Source organism: Trichechus manatus, unplaced genomic scaffold (assembly GCF_000243295.1).
Source record: "Trichechus manatus latirostris isolate Lorelei unplaced genomic scaffold, TriManLat1.0 scaffold00021, whole genome shotgun sequence".
Classification (NCBI taxonomy): Eukaryota; Metazoa; Chordata; class Mammalia; order Sirenia; family Trichechidae; genus Trichechus; species Trichechus manatus.
In genome coordinates this window covers 20,073,381-20,097,023 of record NW_004443957.1, presented here as the reverse complement: position 1 = coordinate 20,097,023, position 23,643 = coordinate 20,073,381, and the positions used below count along the sequence as shown (strand labels likewise).

Sequence of the window (23,643 nt, the reverse complement as noted above, 5' to 3'; positions counted from 1 at the left end):
ATCTTAGAACAGGTTATCTTACTAATCTTTTATAATTTCATCAAATTGTTGTTGATTCACTTGTTTGAATTTTCTAGCCATGCTACCATCTACAAAATACTGACATTTTTGCCTGTGCCTTTACAATACTTACACTTCTTTTTCTTCTCATACTACCTATATCTCGTTTCTCTTTATTTAATGCATTATACTGAATAATGCTTGTGATAGTAGACACCTTGGCCTTAACTGTAGGGGAATACACCTCAACCTGTCTGTGATCAAGAACTGGTTTTGACCCAGATAGGGAAGTCACAAAAGTAAATCAAAGCCAAAACACTGAAAATAGGAAAAGAGATGTCAATATGTAAAAGATGACAACATTAAAAACAACTTCCGAGGCCAACTCTTCAGACAGGGATTGGACCAGACTGTGGGACATAAAGTTACACTCGTGAGGAGTGTGCCTCTTAGCTCAAGTAGATACAAGAGACTAAACGGGCAGCTTCTGTCCAGAGGTGAGACGGGAAGGCAGAGAGGGTGAGGAGCTGGTTGAATGGACATGGGTAATCAGAGGTGAAAACGAGGAGTGTGCTGTCAAAGTATGGGGAGAGCAATTAGGGTCACATAACAACATGTATAAATTTTTGAATGGGAAAAAAAATTAAAAAAAAAAAAAAAAAGCTTAAAAAAAAAAAAGAACTGACTGGCCTAAAGGAGACTGCAGAAACACCAGAATATGGCCCCCGGACACCCTTTTAGCTCAGTGGTGAAATTATCTCAGAGGTTCACCATTCAGCCTGGAAGTGGACAGCCCCGTAAAACCAAATGAGACTAATGAGGTACAGTAGTCCAGTGACAAGGGCCAGAAGGGGACAAGGAAGCTCGTGATAGGGAACCCAAGGTTGAGTAAGAATACTGTTGATGTGTTGTGAGATTGTTAACCATTGTCATAGGGCAACATTTGTAGTAACTGTTAAATGAGAAACTATTTTGTTCCGTAAGCCTTCATCTTAAGTGAGAATAACAGCACAATTGGAAGAGTATAGTCAATGTCACTGAACTCTGCATGCAGAAATTTTTGAAATGGTGTATCTTTGGCTATGTATATTCACCAAAAAAAAAAAAAAAGGTTGAGAAGTTAGAGGGTTGACACGTAGTGGGGTTGTTAATCAATGCATAAAACAGTATGTGTACTACCGTTTCATGAGAAACTACTTGTTCCGTAAGCTGCCACCTGAAGGACAGTTAAAAAAAAAATAATAATTGGGAAAAAAAAAAAAAAAGAACTGGTTTTGATCCATTGGGAACAGTATTTTTGTAAAACATACCATAAGTGAACTACTAAAAATAACAGGAAGATATGAAATCCAAGCCAAATTTTCTAAGATTAAAGAAATATAAAACTGCTGTCACAATGCTGTAAGTGTTCCAAAAAGGTCATTCAACTTCTGTACTTAGCTTCTCACGAACTATTAACTACTTTCTGCAGCACTGCTCTAGGGCTCATTTTTGTGTGTTTACTATTGATTTTATTTAGATGGTAACTTTTAGCATGTCAAGGGAGTAGCTCTACCGCACTGCCTGAACACTTCACTGGTAATACGTAATGTTATTAAATGCTTTTTAAAACTACTATTAAGATGATTATGGGTCTCTGGATGGCACAGTTTACACTCGACTACTAACCTAAAAGTTGGTGGTATGAATCCACCTGAGAAAGGCCGGGCAAGCTGCTTCTGTAGACTGCTGTTGTGTGCCGTCGACTCCACGTGTTAGAGAATAAAACTGATCTATAGCGTTTTCTTGGCTGTAATCTAAGTGGAAGCAGACTGCCAGGCCTTTTCTTCCATGGTACCAGTGGGTGGGTTTGAACTGCCAACCGTCTGGTTAGCAACTGAGCACAAACCACCTGTGCCACCTGGGAATCTCCATAAAGATTACTTACAGCCAAGAAAACCCTATGGAGCATTTCTACTTTGTAAAATGGTGCAAGCATTCTGATAGTGACTCATGGGGTTGCTATGAGTCAAAATCAACTCGAAGGCAACGGGTTTTTTTTTTTTAGAAGATCTACTGAACAGTGTTACGGATTGAATTGTGTCCCCTAAAAATTGTCAACTTGTCTAGGCCACAATTCCTAGCATTGTATGGTTGTCCTTCATTGTGCGATCTGATGTAATTCAAAAATATGTGTCAACTTGGCTAGGCCACGATTCCTAGTATTGTATGGCTGTCCTCCATTCTGTGACGTGTTTCAAATCCCAATCTCTATATGCCTTCCCCTAAACCTAGTACCCTTAATTCGGACTTCGAGCCTCCTCAACTGTGAAGGAATAAATTTCTGTTCATTAAAGCCATTCACTTGTGGTATTTCTGTTTATAGCAGCACTAGAGAACTAACTACAGTTTTTTCTTAATTAATATGCTGTATTAAGAAAGTCTGATTACAGAGTTCTACCTCAGATTACCTGATGGTATTACAGAAGATATAAATATATGCACCATATTATTTTCTAAAATATGAAAAGCTATGAATTCTCAAACCCATCTAAACACACGGGTTTTGAATAGGGACTATAATCTACAATGCTTACTTTTTTCTTAATTACACCTGAGATCAACTATTTATCTTTTTCAAAGAGCAATTTAAAATTTTACTTATTACTTCTCTTTTTTTGCTTTCTCAAATTCAGTGATTTCTGATTTTATCTTTATAGTTTTCTTTGTATTTTCTTGAGCTGAAACTTATCAGTTCATTAAAAAAATATTTCTTAGGCAATAATAAAGGCATTTAATGTTCTTAAATAATAAATGACTGTCTTCTGAGTGGAGCCTGGTGGTGCAGTTGTTAAGCTCTCAGCTGCTAACCAAAAAGTCAACAGCTCGAACCCACCAGTTGCTCCTTGGAAATCCTATGAGAGTTCCACTCTGCCCTATAGGGTCACTTTGAGTCACAACTGACTTGACAGCAATGAGTTTCGTTATAGGAGGGTCCTCTGAGCACTCCAAGGTTTATCTATAGTTATAATTTTTATTTTCAGTTAGATCCAAGGGTTCAAACACCCAAATATTTAGATTTTTTTGTCCATTTACTACTTCTTAAGTTACTATTTTAGTTTTGCCTACACATATGATGGCACTTCTAATGCTAGGTGGCTTAGTATATTGTGAACTGATTTTTATTCTTTCTTTCTTAAAAATTTATTTTGATGTTAATATTCCTATTTTATTTTGCACTGCATTTGTCTAGTGTAGTTTTATCAATGCTTTTATTTTCAGTCTTCCTATATATTTTTTATTATATATAGATAGCACATAGCTCAAGGTAAAGTTGTAACCCCAAGGTTAGGGTTGAGTTTAGTAGGCAAATAGGGCTTCTTGGGGGACAGCACTAACAGCCAGGTCCCAAGAAAAATTATGCGGGAAGCACTGGTGCCCTTATAGTTACTTGTCCTTCCTCTTCCCACCACCTTCCCAAACCCAGGGCCACCAATTCCCTTCTACCTCACTTACCCAGTCCAATTTAGAGAAAATTCCTTCCTCAAGTTTTACGTATTTGAGTGGGACAACTTCCTATTTTCCAGTGATGTGATGGGGGATTTTCTTTTTTACATTTTTAATAAATTAAGATAATAGTCGGGGGCGGGGGGAAAGAGAGGTAATAAAAGTGTGTCACAGTACATAATCTTGGCTCTAAGAGTGTAGGTTTAATAACACGAGAAAATGTTTATCATACTAAAATGAGTGAAAAAAAGCAAGTTTTAAAATATGTATTCTACCAAATTTAAATATTTAAACAAAAATACAGATTTTAGCAACTTTGACAACATTTAGTTCGTTCACTTTTTTAAATATCTTTTTGTATATTCCAAAAATTCTGCTACATACATTATACTTTGTAAAAAAAAAATTTTTATTGTAAAAGGTACAGTTAGTAAAACATGAACTACTACATTAAGAATGGACAATTCAAAGGAAGAAATGAGAATGTTTTGAAGAAATGTTCCAATTATTAATTGAAGAAATACACATGAAAACAAGCGTTACAAAAAAAAAAAAGCTATCTTTTTGCCTGATTAGCAATTAAAACAAAAAACAAAAAACAAAAAAACCCACCAAAACTAATATAAAAACTAAACCGTTGCTGTCTTGTCAATTCCAACTCATAGCAACTCTAAAGGACAGAGAAGAACTGTCTCACAGGGTTCCCAAGGCTGTAAATCTTTACAGAAGCAGACTGCCACATCTTTCTACCATGGAGTGGCTAGTGGATTCGAACTGCTGATCTTCTGGCTAGCAGACAAAAGCTTTAACCACTGTGCAACCAGGGTTCCAGTAATATATAGCCATACCAAAAGAAAACAAAACCACCACCAAACCCACTGCCACTGAGTTGCTTCCGAATCATAGCGACCCTACAGGACAGAGCAGAAATGGCCCACTGGGTTTCCAAGGAGTGGCTGCTGGATTCAAACTGCTGACTTTCTGGTTAGCAGACGAGCTATAGGCACTGATAAACTAAAGTGTAAAATGGTTCCAACATTCTGATAACCTTGCAATATAACATTAAGAATTTATCATAAAGACATTCAATATATACTCACCGACAGGAGACTGTTGTGACCATTCCCTGCCCCAAACAGGTGACAGAACAGGTTCACTATTTCAGAGGATATACTGTTTCTATGACTAAATTAAACAAAATCCCCATCAAAACCCAAAAGGTTTTTATCTAACGGAAGGAAGACAGACCAGAAAAACGCTCACCATACACAGTTTCAGTTAAAAATTCAAGCTTAAGAAAGGAGAAAAGTTGTACAGGAAGTCCCATAAATTCTTACTGTATTCACTTTTTTTAAAAATGTTTGTTTGTTTAAAGCTGATCTACTGGGACTAAAGGTATTATTTAAGGTGAAGAAACAGAGCTTCCTGTCAAATAGTAGCAAAAGATTAATCATCAGTCTAGGTAACTGAAGAGTCAATGCATTCATTACAAAAAAGGAAAGCATACCAATACCTGACAGAATGCCCAAGCTTACAGAGCAGAATGACCTATGGATGGGATACTTATGGTATGAAACACTTACACATAAAGATATAGTACCAAACCCTAATAAGAGAGGGGAAGATGAAAAACAGAATTAAGTAAGAAGTAGCCAGGAGCACAGGAAGATAAACAGGAGAGTCCTGTGCTAGAGAACGATGGAAGAGTGTGTTGAGATGAAGGAAAGATGTGAATAAAGCTAAATGATGATGAGGAGAAAAAAAAAAGCAAGGGGAAAGTGCATGTTTTACTTTAAGAAAAAATGGGGTGGGAGAAAGGAGGGTATGGCAGGAACCACCACAAGCAAAAATAAAAATACAAACTGGGAAAAAATATTTGCAACAGATCTCTAACATATAAATAACTTAAAAACAGAGAAAAGACCAACAATGCATAAGAAAAATGGATAAGCATATGACAGCAATTCACAGAAAAAAGAAATGCAAAAGATCCTCAACCACCAAAAGATGTTCATCTTCACTCAAAATTATAATTTAAAACTTCAAATTAAAAGTACAATGAGGTATCTATCACAGATCGCCAAAAATTACAAAGTGCACCAAAATACACTATTGGTGAGGTTGCAGACCAAAGTTTCTAACCTTGGCACTACTGACATTTTAGGCCAAATAATTTTTCGTTGTTAGGGTTGTCTGAACATCACGGAATATTAAGCAGCATTCCTGGCCTCTATCCAGTAGACGGTAAATAGCACACACCTTCCAAGGTGTGACAGTTAAAAATATCTCCAGATATTGCACAGCTGATGGGACTGCAAACTAATATAATCCTATGGAGAAGAAAATGGCAATGGCTTGCAAAAAACATATATGCATGTAATATTTGAACCAGCAATCCCATTTCAAGGACTCTCTACCACAGATACATGGGCAAAAATACGTATGTACAAGGCTATTCGTTCATTTCAGCACTATTTGTAATAATGGAATAAGAACGAGGGGTTAAAAAAAACCCCAAATGTTCATCAGTAGTGGCTAGTTGAATACACTATGGTACTATGAAGCGAAAAACAGGTAGACAGAGAAAAGAAAAAATATATAGTAAGAGACTGTTAGCATAAGAAATGAAAGTTGGGGTAACGATACATATATATATTATTTGCTTGTAATTAGAAAAAGATATGTTAATACTCCCATGCCCCAAAAACAAAACAAAACAAAAAACAGAAGACAGGGAACAGGAGAAGGAAGAGGAAGACACAGGAGCCAGGCTTTTCTGAATATACCTTGCTATGCAGATTTAACTCCAAAACTATATATACATTACATAATTATCAAATTATAAAAAGGCAACTCCGAAAAAGCAAAAGGAAACAAACCTGAATATAGAAATAATGGCATAATCAAAGACGAAATGTTTCAAATTTTAAAGCATAGCAATGTGATTGTATATCTGTAGTAGGAAATATCCTGAGTATGAAAAGAATCACAAAAAAAAATTTTAAACTTTGTATCTTCAACTGTGTGCACCGCTGGATAAAGAAGCAATTATGTTGGGGCACTGCAGGGAACCGAGGTTTTTGGTGTAGAGAAAAAAAGGACAGAGATTTAAAAGTCCTGTCAAAACAAAACAAAAACAAACCAAAAAAACTCAAAGCCACTGAGTTGACTCCGACTCACAGCAATCATATAGGACAGAGTAGAACTGCCCCATAGTTTTGGTTAGCAGCTGAACACTTAAACCACTGCACCACCAGAGTTCCTCAAAAAAAAAAAAAAAGAAAGAGATGTAGTCCTGACTATACCCCACAACATGTCAACCCTCTCCCTTCTCGACCTTTTTTATTTTTGGTGAAAATATACATAGCCAAAGATACACCATTTCAAAAATTTCTACATGCCCAGTTCAGTGACATCGACTACGCTCTTCCAATTGTGCTGTTATTCTCACTTAAGATGAAGGCTTACAGAACAAAACAGTTTCTCATTTAACAGTTACTACAAATGTTGCCCTATGACAACGGGCATCAACACTATCCTTACTAAACCTTCGGTTCCCTATCACTAGATTCCTTGTCCCCTTCTGCCTTCTGGCCCTTGTCCTTGGACTGCTGTACCTCATTAGTCCCATTTGGTTTTATGGGGCTGTCCACTCCCCGGCTGAACGGTGAACCTCAGAGATGACTTCACCACTGAGTTAAAAGGGTGTCTGGGGGCCATACTCTCGGGGTTTCTCCAGTCTCCTTTAGGCCTGTAAATCTGGTCTTTTTTTTATGAGTTAAAGTTATGCTCTACATCCTTCTCCAGCTCTGTCCAGAACCCTCTGTTGTGATCCTGGTCAGAGTGGTTAGTGGTGGTAGCCGGGCACCATCTAGCTGTACTGGACTCAGTCCGGTGGAGGCCTTGGTAGCTGTGGTCCATTACTCCTTTGAACTAATCTTTTGTTTGTATCCTGTTCTCTTCATTCCCCCTTGCTCCCAAAGGAATGAGACCAGTGGAGTATCTATCTTAGATGGCTACTCACAGGCTTTTAAGACCCCAGACACTACTCACCAGGGGAGAATGTAGAACATTGTCTTTATAAACTGTGTTATGCTAATTGAGTAGATGTTCCCTGAGACCATGGTCCCAACAGCCCTCCACCCAGCAATTCAGTCCCTCAGGGCGTCTGGATGTGTCTATGGAGCTTCCATGACCCTTCCTTGTACAAGCTGTGCTGGTTTCCCCTGTATTGCGTACTGTCTCACCCTTCACCCAAGATACCACTTATCTATTACCTATTTAGTATCCCCCCCCCACCCCTCCCATCCCTGGTAACCAACAAAGATGGTTACGTTGTGTGTGTGAACTTCTTCATGGGTTTTTACGACAGAGGTCTCATACAATACTTGTCCTTTTGTGACTTATTTCACTCAGCATAACGTCCTCCAGTTTCATCCATGTTATGAGATGGTTCACAGATTCACTGTTGTTCTTTCTTGTTGCATAGTACTCCACTGTGTGTATGTACCATAGTTTGTTTACCCATTCATCTGCTGATGGGGATCTAGGTTGTTTCCATCGTTTTGCTATTGTGAACAATGTTGCCATGAACATAGGTGTGCAGGTCTATTCAAGTAACCACTCTTATTTCTCTAGGATATATTCCTAGGAGTGGGACTGCTGGATCGAATGGTAAGTCTATTTCTAGCTTTCTGAGGAAGCGCCATATCATTTTCCAAAACGGTTGTATCATTTTGCATTCCCACCAGCAGTGCCTAAGAGTTCCGATCTCCCCGCAGCCCCTCCAACGTTTGTTATTTCCATGTTTTTGATTCGTGCCAGTAATGCCAGGGTGAGATGGCATCTCACTGTGGTTTTAATTCGCATTTCTCTAATGGCTAGTGATCGTGAGCATTTTCTCATGTGTCTGTTGGCCATCTGAATGTCTTCTCTGGTGAAGTGTCTGTTCATTTCCTTTGCCCAATTTTTAATAGGATTATTTGTCTTTTTGTTGTAGAGGTGTTGAATTTTCTTGTAGATTATGGAGATTAGACCTTTGTCTGACTTGTACTGTCCAAAACTTTTTTCCCAGTCTGTAGGTTTTCTTTTTACTCTTCTGATGAAGTCTTTTGAAGAGCATAGGTGTTACTTTTAGAAGATCCCAGTTATCTAGCTTATCTTTTGTCCTGACTATATTTTCATCTAAAAAAAATTCTCCTCCAGCTCTGTACACTGAAAAGGCTAAAACAACGACTAATCAAGTAGCAATGAACATTCCTAGCATCTAGTTTTTGGCCTCTGAAAACCATCCCCCAATATAAAGAACCAAGGCCCCTGAAGAAATGTCTGATTCCAGTTCTAGGATAAGAAAATTCAAGTTGAGCTAAACATATGGTACACCAGAAAGCAAGAAACTCATCAAAGACTATGAAGTATAGCTATAAGGACTCAGGAATCAATTTGAGGAAGCTCCTGCTGGCCAAAATCAACATAATTAAGAAAAATTAAAATCTTCCAGGAGAGAAATAACTGGTTCGGGAGCCATGACCATTTGACAAGTTCTTATTAGATATTCATATGTGGAAAGGTGTTTGATAGGGTAATACACAGTTTTTATCCTCAAGGAACATATGAATGATTAGAGTATCATCAAACGCTGTGGAACAGCAGCAGCAAGCGGAAGAAGATGAAAAGATTAGAAATTTTATCAAAGCAAAGAAACGTCTTACACAAATGAGGAATGAAAAAGAAGCTGAAACACACAGGCTAATGGAAGAATGAAGAGAAAGAATTAATAACTTCCTGAGTAAACTAATAAAAGAGAAACTTGACAATGAAAGCTTGACTATTGCCAGAGATACTGCAGAAGCTGAGGCTGAAAGGAAAAAAGAAAAAGTGAAAGATATGAAAAAAAAAAACAAAGCAGAAGTAAAAATGACTGCAGAATATACAGCCACTGTGATGAAAAACAAAGAGAAGAAGAAAGACAAAGAAAAATAAGCGCTAAAGAACAAGTGCTGGAAATCCTGAAAGCAGATCAGATTTTTGGGAGTATGAAAAGGAGAAAAAGCGCAAAGCTGATGGAAGAACACAGAAAAGTTCAAGATGCCCAGATTCAGCAAATGGCCAAAAATAAGTTTAATGTAAAACAATCAAAAGAGGCAGAAACAGATTATCGAAGACTTACTGAAGCTATTGCAGCTGAAAAGGAGAAAGAATTCCAGAATTATACGGGAAGTAATTGTGGAGTTCCAATCAACAAATAAATATATTTATCCTCTTGTAAAAGCTGTACAGGAAGGACCTGGAGGTGGCCACAGATCAGTGTTTGTGGACAGAGGTGGATTAAGACCCAGCTATCAGGCAAATGATGGTCACTGGAGTCCAGCACCCTTTTTATAATTCTCAGGTATCAAAATATAATAATTTTCAAAAGTCTAAGGGAAGGCTAGGTTTTACATGGTAGAAAATTTTATTTTTGAGAAGATTAAGTTGTAGCAAATAATATGAGCTATAAAGGTAAGTGAATTATATACCTATAATTTGTTAATAAAGCTGCTCTTCATCTAAGTATTAAAAAAAGAAAAATTAAAATCCATTATGTATTTGAAGAGGAGCCCTGTGGCACAGTGGTTAAAGTGCCTGGCTGCTAGCCAAAAGGTCCACAGTTCAAATCCAACAGCCACTCCACGGTAGATGTGGCAGTAGGCTTCTGTAAAGATGTATAGCCTTAGATTAGGCTGAGTGAATTTAGTCAGTCACAAAAGGTCAAATATTGTATAAGACCACTATTATAAGAACTCAAGAAAAGTTTAAACACAGAAGAAAACATTCTTTGATTGTTACAAGGGTGAGGAGGGAGAGCGTTATTCACTAACTAGATAGTAGACAAGAATTATCTTAGGTGAAGGGAAGTCAGCACAATGGAACTAAACCAAAGCTAAGAAGTTTCTTAAATACAATCAAACACTTTGAGAGACAGAGTAATAGAGGCAGGGGTCTGGGAACCATGGTTTCAGGGGACATCCAGGTCAACTGGCATAACAAAGTTTATTAAGAAAATGTTCTACATCCTACTTTGGTGAATGTGGCATCTGGGGTCTTAAAAGCTAGCAAGCAGCCATCTAAGATGCATCAATTGGTCCCAACCACCTGGAGTAAAGGAAAATGAAGAACACCAAAGACACAGGGTAAGTATGAGCGCAAGAAACAGAAAGGGCCACATAAACCAGGGACTTCATCAGCCTCAGACCAGGAGAACTAGATGGTGCCCTGCTACCACCAATGACTGCCCCGAAAGGGAACACAACAGAGCCCCTGATGGAGCTGGAGAAAGGTGGGGTGCAGAACTCAAATTCTAGTAAAAAAAACACCAGACTTAATGATCTGAGACTAGAGGAACCCAAAAAAGCATGGTTCCCAGACTCTCTGTTAACCCAGAACGGAAACAATTCCCAAGGCCAACTCTTCAGACAAAGATTGGACTGGACTGTGGGACATAAAATGATACTCATGAAGAGTGTGCTTCTATCTCAAGTAGATACATGAGACTAAATGGGCAGCTTCTGTCCGGAAGTGAGATGAGAAGGCAGAGAGGGTTCAGAGCTGGTTGAATGGACATGGAAAATCAGGGGTGGAAAGGAAGAGTGTGCTGTCACAGTATAGGGAGAGCAATTAGGGTCACATAACAATGTATGTATAAATTTTTGTATGAGAGACTAACTTGAAATGTAAACTTTCACTTAAACTGCAACAATAAAAAAAAAAATAAAAAGATTTACAGCCTAGGCAACCCTATGGGGCAGTTCTAACTCTGTCCTATAGGACTGCTACGAGTCAGAATACACATGAAGCAATGGGTTTGGTTTTTTTGGAATTATCAACTTATTTTTAATGTTAAATAAAGGAAAAGAATCAAACATTTATCTTACATTTCCTGTAAAAACCTATACGAATTACACCTCAGGGTGACTAAATTTTTGATAAAGAAAGGTTTTGCTTTATAAAAATGTCCCAACTAAGGAACACTTAATGAAACAATGGGTTTATGCATTGATCATCAATGGCTGCTAACATCACAACATTAAATGCCTCCTCCAGATGGAAGTATACATTACCTTTACATTTTTTCTGCCCCTATGCTTTCCTTCCCAAATCAAACCTGAATCTCAGCAAGCCCCTAGATCTAACTATTCATTTACAGAAAACAGAAGCAGAGAAACATGTTAATTGATACCACAGAGATATAATCTGCAAAATCTAGATTATGGAAAACCAAAGAATAAATGGCCTGGTTTCTCCAACAAGTTGCCAAGGAAAAACAAGAGAGGTAAAAAAGACAAAGACAAAGAGAAGAGAATAGAGATAGAAAATCTAGTGATTAAAAGACTTAAGTGATATCAACCAACTGCAGTGTATGAACGCCACCTGGATCATGATTTACACAAACTGCAAAAAGGAAAAAAAAAAAAGCACTTATGGAACAACTAGAAATCTTTGAACACTAATTAGATATTTGATATTAAGGAACTTCTTTCTTTTTTTATAATGACATTATATATATATTTTTTAAAAAGAGTATCTCAGAGATACAAACTGAAGTATTAACAGATAAATGATGTCTGGAATCTGCTTCAAAATAATCTGGTGGGAAGGGGGAGAGAGGAATGAAGACTGGCCATGCTGAAAAGTACTGCAGTTGGATGACAGGAAAGTGGGGATTCATTATATTATTCTTACTTTTATATACATTTGAAATTTTCCACAGTAAAAAAAAATTTTCAAGTATCCTTTGCACTTAGGAACATATAGGTCACTTCTGGGAGTGCACTTTGTGGAGTTTAAGGCTAACTTCTAAAGGAGTTAAGTGACACGAAGGGTTTGACGGGGATGGGGAGGTTGAGACGAGCTTCTGTATGACTGAATTTTTCCAAAATCATCCACTCATCATTCAACCAAACAACATTCAAGTACCTGCTATAGTCCAGAAACTATTCTATTAGGGAATTAAACTGAACTAAAAACAGATAAAAATCTCTTGTCCTCATACACTTACGTTCTAATATGAGGATCTAGAAAAAAAAATCAGAACAGGGTTTCTCAACCTTGGCACTACTGAGTTTGGGCTGGAAAATTCTTTGTTGTGGGGGAGCTGTCCTGTGCATTATGGGATTTTGAGCATCATCCCTGGCCTCTACCTACTAGCCCCTCTACCAGGGGCCCTCTCCAGTTATAACAAAGAAAATGTCTCTAGACATTGACAAACGTCCCCAAGAACTAAAATTGCCTCTAATTGTGAACAACTGGGTTAGATGGTTCTAGGTGCTATAAAGAAAAATGAAGCAATGAAAGGTGATAGGAATACCAGGGTGAGGATGGCAATGAACTTGTGATTTTAAATAGGATGGCTGGGGAAGACCTTATTGAGAAGATAGTATCTCATTAAATGTTCTATGGATAATCTGGGGAAGAGCCTCCAGGTAGAAGAAAAAATAAGTACAAAAGTCTTGAGGTAGAAAATTGATGACATATTTGAGGAACAAAAAAATTGAGGGATAGGTTAGGAAATGCATAATCACAGCATTTTATGGGTAAGATCTAAGCTTATTAAAATGTTAATGAGAAAGTAAGGTACTGCTTTTGCAAGGCCAAGGAAGGCAGGATTAACCCTTCTGCAAACAACAGAAACTCTAGGAGGGGGGTGAGGGGACAGCAAAAAAACAACTATATGAAGGCACTGAAGAGTGAACAAAAGCAAGCAGATTCTGAAGGTAAATTGATACCGGGAAGCAGGGAACGATGGCAAGGGTGTAATTCCTGTTGATTACACCTTTTAGCCTGAGGGAAGGCTCTTCTGAATTCTTTCTGGTCTGAAGAACCAGAGGATAGAGTTTGGGGGAACCAAAGCTGCTAAATTTGAGAGGGTATTCCAGAAAAGAGTGAGAAACTCTGCCCAAATCTCTGGCTAACTCCTGAACCACACATATGGTTCAAGGGCAGACTCCAAAGCTACCTAACAAAGGATTAGAGAACTGAAATGAGATCAAGCTGACAGTGTTCGCAGTTTGAGTCCAATCAAATTAATTGCCTGATAAAATGACAGCAAAATCAATATTTTTTGGAAGAATGTAACATTTTTCAGAATTGCCAAAACATACTATTCACCATGCCCTGGATACAACCCAAAACTACTTGACATACAAACAGAAAAATATGATTCAATCTCAAGAGAAAATACAATCAACAGTGACCAATCCTAAGATGACCCAGATGTCAGAATTAGTAGTCAAGGATTTCAAAGCAGCTATTATATATTATGCTCAGTGACATAAAGAAAATTCATACTCACACTACGAACACATGCTTGCATGAATGCCAAAATAGGAAATGCCAGCAGAGAAATAATATATAAAAAACACACCAGGAATTCTAGAAATGAAAAAGACAACATCTGAAATAAAAAATGCACTGAATAGCATAATGGAACTGACAGAGAAAAGTCAGTGAATTTGAAAACTGTTGTTGTTGGATGCTGTTGAGTCGGGTCTTGACTTAAAGTGACCGCATGTGACAAAGTAGAACTACCCCATAGGGTTTTCTAGGCTGTAATCTTTACTGGAGTAGATCACCAGGTCTTTCTCCCACAGAGCCACTCAGATGGGTTCGAACCACCAACGTTCTGGTTAGCAGCCATTGCGCCATTAAGACTCCTTAAAACCAAACAAACCCATTGCCATCAAGTCAATTCCAACTAATAGCAACCCTACAGGTCAGAGCAGAACTGCCCCACAGAGTTTCCAAGGAGCAGATGATGGATTCAAACTGCCGACCTTTTGGTAAGCAGCGGAGCTCTTAACCACTGGGCAACCAGGGGCTCCTTAGATTAATAAAAATTATTCAGTTGAAAGAGCAGAAAGTACAAAAAAGGAAAACCTCAGAGACCTGTGGGATAACAGCAAAAAGTTTAGCATACTTTCTAACATGAGTTCCACGAGGAGAGAGGAAAATAAAGAAGTATTTGAAGAAAACAACCAAACTTTCCCAAATTTGGTGAAAGACATAAATTTACATACTCAAGAATCTCAGCAAACTCCAAGCAGGATAAATATAAAGAAACCCATGCCCAGTCACATCACAGTCAAACTGCTGAAAATAAAAGATAAAGAAAAAAAATTCTTGAAAATAACCTGAGAAAACCGCACATTACATATAAGGGAAAGATAATTCAAATATAGTTGATTTCTCATCAGAAACAATGGAAGTAAGACAATAAGAGAACAAGACCTTTAAAGTGCTAAATGAATAGAACCAAAATCAAGAATCTGGCAACCCAGAATTCTATATCCAAGGAAAATATTCTTCAAGAAAGAAGGTAAAGGCTTGTGAGAGGCCATCTAAGATACTCCACTGGTCTCAACTTGTCTCGAGCAAGGAAGAAAGAAGAAAACCAAAGACACAAGATTAGTCCAAAGGACTAATGAACCACAACTACCACAGCCTCCACCAGACTAAGTCCAGCACAATTAGATGGTGCCTGGCTACCATCACTTACTGCTCTAACAGGGATCACAACAGAGGATCCTGGACAGAGCTGGAGATGTAGAACAAAATTCAAACTCACAAAAAAAGACCAGACTTACTGGTCTGACAGAGACTGGAGAAACCCTGAGAGTATGGCCCCCAGACACCGTTATAGCTCAATAATGAAGTCACTCCTGAAGTTCACCCTTCAGCCAAAGGTTAGATAGGCCCATAAAACAAAAGAAGACTAAACAGACACACCAGCCCAGGGGCAAAGATGAGAAGGCAGGAGGGGACAGAAAAGCTGGTAATGGTGAATGCAAGGCTGAGAAGGAGAGAGTGTTGACATGTCACGGGGTTGGCAACCAGTGTCACCGAACAGTATGCATATTGTTTAATGAGAAACTTGTTTGCTCTGTAAACCTTCATCTAAAGTACAATAATAATAAAAAAGTGAAATAACTACATTTTTAGATAAAAGAAAATTAAAGAGAATCTGCCACCAGCAGACCTACACTCTAAGATAACAAAAAGGAAGTGGTTAAAAGATACAGGTCGTAACAGGTGACGCAAACTCCAATGACTTCAAATATTTGAAAGATTATTTGCAACATTCTTTTCATAGCCAGTAAAAATCTTGTTCAATCCCTTCATCCTATAGATGAGCAAACCAATGCCAATTAAAAACTTTAAAAAATCCTACAATTATTTAGCATTTAAGACTTTTAAAAATCCTATAATTATATAATCGTTACCAGAAAGTCTTTTGCCTTCTAGGCCAAAGTAACAGAAGGAAATAAAACATGTATTTTTACTTTTATAAATAAGCCAGAATACAAAAATTCAGTAAAAAGTATGACTCTGTTAAAATTGATATCAGTATTATTTCTAAACATTTTATAAAAAATTCTCTCATTTTATGTTATCTACAGGATTTACTTACAACATGAACCTTTCAGTGAGTCAACAATCCCTCTATTTTTGTGAAAATTTGTATTTTCATTTTTTTAAATTAAATGAGAAATAAACTTATTTTTTAAAACAAGAATTAGGTCTTTACTGAATACTTACATAATATAATTAAGCCAATCATGGTATCAAAAACACTAGACTATTATTCCAGTGAATGACATATTTTGGTTAACCAAAAGGTTAGCAGTTTGAATCCACCAGCCCTATGGGGCAGTTCTACTCTGTCCTATAAGGTCTCTACGAGTCAGAATCGACTCAATGGCAACAGGTTTGGTTTGGTTTTGGTTATATAACAAGTGCCAATGAGAACAGAAATTGTGTTAAAATGTTACTTGTTTTTATATTTAATAAGTTAAATATAAAACAGAAATAATATAAATTTAATATCTAATAAAAACATCTAATATGTTATCTTTGAGAGCCCACGGAACACAACAGGTTCTGAAAAATCTGGTGTGTGACTGCATGAAATAAAATCTTAAAACACAGAGATTAAAAGAATTGCTCCGACCCATAAAACAGGTACATAATAAGAATGAATTTCAAATCTTCAAAAACTTATTCCAGTACTCTGAGAAAACAAGGTATCATGAGTCTCCGTATGTATCAGGTTAGCATAACCTTAGAATGCATACATCTTGAGTACTTTGCCCTAAGTACCTACCCCAACAGCTGGGACGTCTTCACTTTTTACTTCATTTATTCGAACCAAATAGTTAACAAAGTCTCTGGCAGCATTGCTTTGTGCGTCTTTTTTATTGGTGGAATTGCCCATGCCTGTATAATTGTACCCTTCCACTCGAACCTTTAATAGCCAAGAAAAAAATGTATTAAGAGACTGACCTGGGTAATTCTGGGATTTTAAAAATTCGTAATTTAATAGTCTAAAGGATAGCCAACAGCTAACTGCTGGAGATATACTCTATAAATACATTAACACATCTAAGAGAATTCATGGGCTACTGTATAAAAAAGCTTGAACCATGCTATCCCTTAAAAAACTAATGCAAAAATAATATTAATTTATTTGGCTCACATATTCTCTACTCATAAGACAGAACATTCCACATTAAAATCTGATTTTGCAACTACTAAGAACAAGCCCTCCATTTGTCTTTATTTCAAACCAGGGGTGCGAACTGGCTGCGTTCTGGTTTGAACCCCGGTTCAGAATTATCATTTCTCAATTCTAACAAGTTCCCAAGCAATGCTAATGCTGCTGGTTAGGGACCAATCTGAGAACCATTAGTAGAGCAGTGGTTCTCAAAATTTATTATACTTAAGAATCACCTGGAGATTTTGTTAAAATTTAGATTCTGATTCAGTATACCTGGGGTGAAGCCCTGTTTCAAACATTTTGACCTGAAACAGTCAAGAACTTCTCTATTTTCTACCGGAGTTAGTGAACAGATGATCCAACTTTTCTAATCTGCACTACTAGTACTAAGGAAGCTGAGGAGCAATGGGGCTATAATTAGAATTAATGTATTAATCAGACTGAATTATAATAAAACAGAATAAGGGGCAAGTCATAATCAAGAACTACTCTTCCTCAACCTGCAACACATTAACATTTCCAAACATTCTTCTTTTAACCCCCACATGTGCCTCATAAATCACACAAATGTAAACTGTTTTCGTTAGTACCTCACACATGAATTTCTGCCTGTTTTTGTTCCCCACTGCTCTAATTTCATAGGATGGGGTCATCTTCTTTTTGCCACACCAGGCATACAGGAAATTTTTAACGTCACCCATGATTCAAGTGTCTTCTTCAGACCTAAAAAAAAGTTATTTGAAAACAGCATTATTTATAATACCACAAAGTGAAAATAACCAATAACTCAAAATTAATGAAAATTCAGGCTAAGTACAGAATATTCTATCATGCAACTATTAAAACTGTCCATGAGGAACTTTTAATGACAAAACTGGAAAGTATGACATACTACAAGAAAGATATAAAATTGTATTTTTAATTTTAACTACATAAAAAGTATATATGCATAAATCAAGACTGAAAAGAAAGAGTTTGCAAAATGGCTATCTTTGGGTGACTATGACTGTTTTGTATCTTTAAAACAAAAACTTTCATGTAATATTCTACTTTCTACAATAAGCACCTTATGTGTTTTCACTCAATCTTCATTAACAATAGTTGCTATGGCTGACACTATTATATGTTAAATACTATAACTGCTTTTAAACAGTGGAAGAAACTGGGACTTAGAACTAAGTCAAGCAACTTTTCCAAGTCACCCACTGTGGAGTCCTAAACCCAAACTACTATATTAAGAAATCAACATATTGTGTTTAAAACAAATGGCTTGTTATCATTCTGATATGACTGCTAATCGATTTTCGTCAAAGGTGTAGGACATGTGTGTATGCATATATATTAAGTCCAAACAGTAAGTATTCAGTAAATGTTTACATCTCTCCAAAGTGTTCCTAAATGTCCACTATTAGCTCTAAAATGGCCCCATCACTTCAATCCTCCTCCTGAAGCCCAATGTTCAAAGTGCTCCCATATATATAACTCACCTCTCTGTTCCTAAAATACCTTCAAGTATCAAAATTAAAAAAAAAATTTTTTTTAATGCATTAGGGGAGCTACCTGAAGGAATCCTTTTTCCTACTTTAAAGGCATCTTTTTTTCTACTAACAACGCAAGTAATGAAACGAAGGAACACTATTAGGGAGCAGTCGACCTTCTAATTTTCCCTTTGCCAAGTGCTTGAATGTTTGCTATTGGTTGTAAACAGCGAAATATCCTCTGGTTGGGTCTCATTACTTTGAGAGTTTAAAAAAAAGTCTCTTGTCTGAATGTAAGGGGGCAGTACCAAATCTTTCCTTTAGGCCTTGTTATTCATTAAAACCTGAGGATCAGGTTTTCTTGAAGTGTATCAGGATACTTGAACAAGCATCATACTTGTTGGCACTCTCCCTCTACCCCAGATTATTGTATACCAAAAGATACAGCACCTCAACCTAAATTATAAGCAACATATGAGTCCAGATTTACAACCAGAGAAAATATGCTATGAATTTTGTTTGCCGTGAGGAGAAATCCCCACTACCAGCATTAAACCTGTCTTCTGTTCATGCATAGTGCATTTTGTTAACACCTAAGTCTAATGTAATCAAACCAGACCATGGTATAAACTGGTTAGATTTATTCTGTGGCCACAGGCTAATCCTGATCAGTCATTTGGTGAAGGGCCACTCTAGTCGCAGAAAAGCTGTGAAAAGCTGAAGATACCTAGCTGTACATTCCCCCCGAGTATTAATTCAAGAAACAAGCCCTCAGGGTGGCCTGGTAACATGAAATATGAAGGACTAAACTACCAAATTCCTTTCCTCCTAGGTAGTCTCATCTAACCCCAAAATATTCAATACCAACTATATGCTAATGATGTCCAAATATATACTGGAAATTCAGTCCAAAATCACAGTTCATTCAACTGCGGTACTAACATACCCATTTGAATGCTTAGTCGGCAACACAAGAGTAAAAACAGAATTTTGTATTTCCTCCCCAAACTTGTCTCCCCTTTCCATTTCCATAAATGGCATCATCACCCACCTACTTAATCACAATTTAGGAGTCATCCGCTCCCTCAAGATTCTCCACAGCAATCCCTTGTGGAGTCCTTACTATGTGCCAAACAGTATCTCTGGTGCATCAGCTTCATGAACTATTTTACCTAATCCTTACAACTCTGGAGCCCTGGTGGCGCAGTGGTTAAGAGCTCAGCTGCTAAACAAAAGGTCGGCAGTTCTAATCCACCAGCCGCTCCTTGGAAACCCTCTATGGGGCAGTTCTACTCTGTCCTATAACGTTGCTATGAGTCGGAATCGACTCGCCAATGGGTTTGGTGTGGTTTTTTTTTTTTTTTTAATCGTTATCCCCCTTTTACAGATGACGACACTAAGGTAAAGAATAACTTGCCCCAGGAGACAGAACTAGTAATTGGAGCCAGAATTCCAAACCAGGTTGGTAGTCTGACTCCAGATCTACCACCCTCCACCATTATGCAATTCTGCCTCTAAAATGTCTCCAAACCATTCGCTTCTCTCCATCTCCCTCTGCCAACACCACTGCACACCTGGAGTATCGCAATAATGTCTTAAGATGGTTTCCCTGTTTCCACTGTTGCTACCTAAAATCTATTCTTAAATCCTTCTCGCCACACTCCAGTCACGTGGCCTTTTTTTCAGTCCCTCTCCAATTTCTGGCTTTAAGGCTAAGTAATCCCTTCTGCCTCTGTACCTCTGCTTTTCCTCTGCATCTTCATGACACATTCTCGGGCTTCAACAGCTCAAATGTCGACTTCCTCCAAGACGCATTTCCTTGCCACACTAGCTCGAGTAGCTCTCTGCCTTTACACCCTTTACTATTTTTTACAAAAGCCTGCAATTATTTATTTTTCTATCGCCTGCTTCCCCTTCCCCCCACGCCGCAGCCTCTCGAGGGAAGGGCAGGGATTCTAACTTGCTTACAGCTCCAGAGTTCCCGTAGGATAGCAACGAATATTTGTGGCATAAATGAATGAATGGCCCTAGACACTGTGTGGCGTCTCCGCGGGCTAACGACTAGACAGTTTCCCCCTTTCACTTAGCAGCATAGCGCCACCACCGGCGTTCGAAGGGCGGAGGAAGCGGGAGTTTGCGCTTTGGACACTGGAGTGGGAGCTGGGCGGAGGACTAGGGGCCACTGCGCGGCCCGAGCTGCGCAAGCGCGCTTCGGCAAGCAACGCACACAATCCGCAATCCGGGAACTCGCCGGGCCGTTCGTCCCTTCCCCCACCCACCGCCGCCACCCGCGCTACGCAACAAAGGCTGCAGTACCGCAGGGCCTCACGCCACCCACCCCTCAGAGTGGGAAAGACGGGAAGAGTATCTTTTCCTTACCAGTCTCCGCTTTCTGGTGCCCGAGAGCACAGCACGCTTAGGACTGTCCGTAACTCCGGCCTTCCACAAAGACACCAGGAAAGCGCACCTCACCTACCATGGAAGCGGCGGCGAAATGGCTCCGACCGTCGCGAGAGGGGCGGGTTAGTGCACATGCGCATGCGCAGAGAGCGAGCGTGGGGGTGAGGACGCTTCGAGGGCGGGGGCGGGCCTGCAGCAGCCTCGCGCGGGCTTCATCTTATCGCCTGGGAGATCCGCTGCGTCCGCGGCGGCTTTGCGTACTTTCGCCTTTAATACTTTTGAATATTTCGGGGGGCGAGGGTGGGGGTGGGGCTTTAGCATTTTGATGCTGCGAGATCTTTCCCAGTTGATGTCGTAAGGACGTCTGGTGAGAGAGGTGCCGTTCGTACGCAGAACTGGAAGTCTTCGTGCTTATTTCATTGGGTTGTTGTGATGATTAAATAAGAAGACAAAGGAAGGAGGCTTAACGCAGTACCTGGTACATATAAGTGATTAATAAATGGTAACGAAAGTTGTTAGTGATTCAGATACGCTGAACATGAACATCTCCTGAGAAGGAAATAAGCTCAGTGAAGGCAGGGACCCTTTATTCATTCATACTACCCAAATGACTAAAACTAGCAAGGCCATTTCTGCTTAAGTTGAATGTCCTTTTGTTTTCACAATCGTTGGGATAATTTATATCCTTAACTATATAAAACCCAAACCAACCCACTGCTATCAGTAGATTCTGACTCATAGCGACCCTATAGGGCAGAGTAGAACTGCCCCATAGGGTTTCCAAGACTGCAAATCTTTACAGAAGCAGACTGCCACGTCTTTCTCCCGCTGAGCAGCTGGCAGGTGGGTTCAAACGGCCAACCTTTTGGTTAGCAGCCAATTGCTTTAACCACCATGCCATCAGGGCTCCTCTTAACTATATACAAAAACAAAAACAAAAAAGCCCGTTACCGTCGAGTGGATTCGACTTAATAGTGACACTATAGGACAGAGTAGAACCGCCCCATAAGGTTTCCAAAGAGCAGCCGGTTCAAACTGTCAACTTTTTGGTTAACAGCCAAGACTCCTAACCACTGCACCACTCATGAAAGCAACAATACAAAGTATTTTTATGCTGGTATTGCTCCAGAAAATACAGACCAATCAGTAGTCTAGGAGTATCATACCTATCTATCCTTATTTTTCACTTCTTTCATTATGTTTTTTTTCTTTTAACCCTTCTAGTTTATAGTGATCAGTCTCTTCTTTAAAACTGTTTTGCACTTATAATCAAATCAACACAGTTTAGCATTTACTCATCCTTTTATTTTCCTTATGTGTTTGCTCTCTTCAATTAAGAGTGAAATCATTGAAAGACTTTAATCTTTTCTTTCTTTTGTATGCTTCAGAGTGCTTAAGCTGCAGGTATTACTGATAGTTAGTTATTGATGACCTTGATAAGGGAAACAACAAACATAGATGGATTTCAAGTGTTTTGTAGTAAATAATGAACGCAGCCAAAGTGCCAACATATTTCATTAAGTGTAAATAAAATTTTCAGAGGTTTAGCTTTCAGGGATTAAGGAGGATTTTGTTATTGAGTTGGTTCTTAATTTAGGCTTTGCACCTGAGACCCAGAGTTCCCAGGGGATTGAATCCCATAACTGGCATTACCTGTTGTAGGTTGCCCTGGCAAGTAGCACCTTCTGAGATCTTCATTTGCAGATGAAGCGTCAAAATATGCAACTGCTCCAGAAGTATGGAGAGTGGCCAGATTGAAAGACAAGCACTAGATATTCCATTTGGGAGACTACAGAGGTTAGCAAAGCAGGGTGGTATTTTTTTTTTAATCATAAAAAAGTAAGTAATGTTCTTGCTACCTAAGAATTTGGAACTGAGGCTACAGATCAAATAAGGAAAGGTCTGTGTCAACTGGACCACTTAACATTTTACGTTTACCTTTTTGGCTAGAAATAACTTTGGAAAGAGTTGACTTCATTCCTAAGTTTGGTAGATGCAAGGTGTCGTTTACTCTTTGCAGTAAACAATTTGCCCTTTGGTCGTGGTTCCTAAAAGACCTGAGGCCAGTGAGTGGAGCTGACCAAACCAAGAGGGACTGCCTGAGGGGTTGATGCTAACTAAACCTCAGGAGGCATGAACAAGCAGTTTGCAGAAGAGGAAAACCAAAAGGTCATTAAGCGTTCTCAAGGTGCTCAAAAACATCAGTAACAATAGGAATGCGATTAAAACAACAATATCACAACATACTCATCAGATTGGCTAGAATTAGAAAAGTGAATAATGTTAAGTGTTGGTAGTAACATGGGGGCTGTTGTGCACATCACGCTTTCAACTATACACAGACCAAGCTGAAGGAACTCACACAAAATCTTCACCAATAATTAATTCAGTTAATCCTGGACCATCTAATATTTTCTAAATTGAAGTATAATTTAGACACACCTGGTAAGTGGCGGAGCTGGGACTTAAATTCACACAGACTGGATTTGAGGCCATACTCAACCATGAGGCAGCCCTACCTCCCATACAACCATTTTATACTGTTTGCCATTTTGTATGACACTGAGCCCAATTCTCTGTATTAGTAGGTCCCTGGGCTTATATCTTTTTTTTTTTTTTAATCGTACTTCAGGTGAAGGCTTACAGAACAAATAGTTTCTCATGAAACAGTAATACACATATTGTTTTATGACATTGGTTAACAACCCCACAACATGTCAACCCTCTAACTTCTCAATCTTTTTTTTT

At 38.5% G+C, this 23,643-nt stretch overlaps 1 protein-coding gene across 1 annotated transcript in view; it reads right to left on the bottom strand.

Annotated features, from left to right (window-relative positions):
• DHX9 (DExH-box helicase 9) overlaps positions 1 to 21,007 on the bottom strand; it is a 69,946-nt gene extending 48,939 nt beyond the window's left edge. Inside the window, exons 1-3 of the mRNA XM_023728114.1 lie at positions 20,875 to 21,007; positions 17,608 to 17,740; positions 16,625 to 16,765 (exon numbers count right to left, since the gene is read on the bottom strand). Coding sequence (XP_023583882.1) covers positions 16,625 to 16,765; positions 17,608 to 17,718 — 252 coding nt within the window. The 5' untranslated portion in view covers positions 17,719 to 17,740; positions 20,875 to 21,007. The remainder of the gene's footprint in view (positions 1 to 16,624; positions 16,766 to 17,607; positions 17,741 to 20,874) is intronic.
• Between the last annotated feature and the right edge of the window lie 2,636 nt (positions 21,008 to 23,643).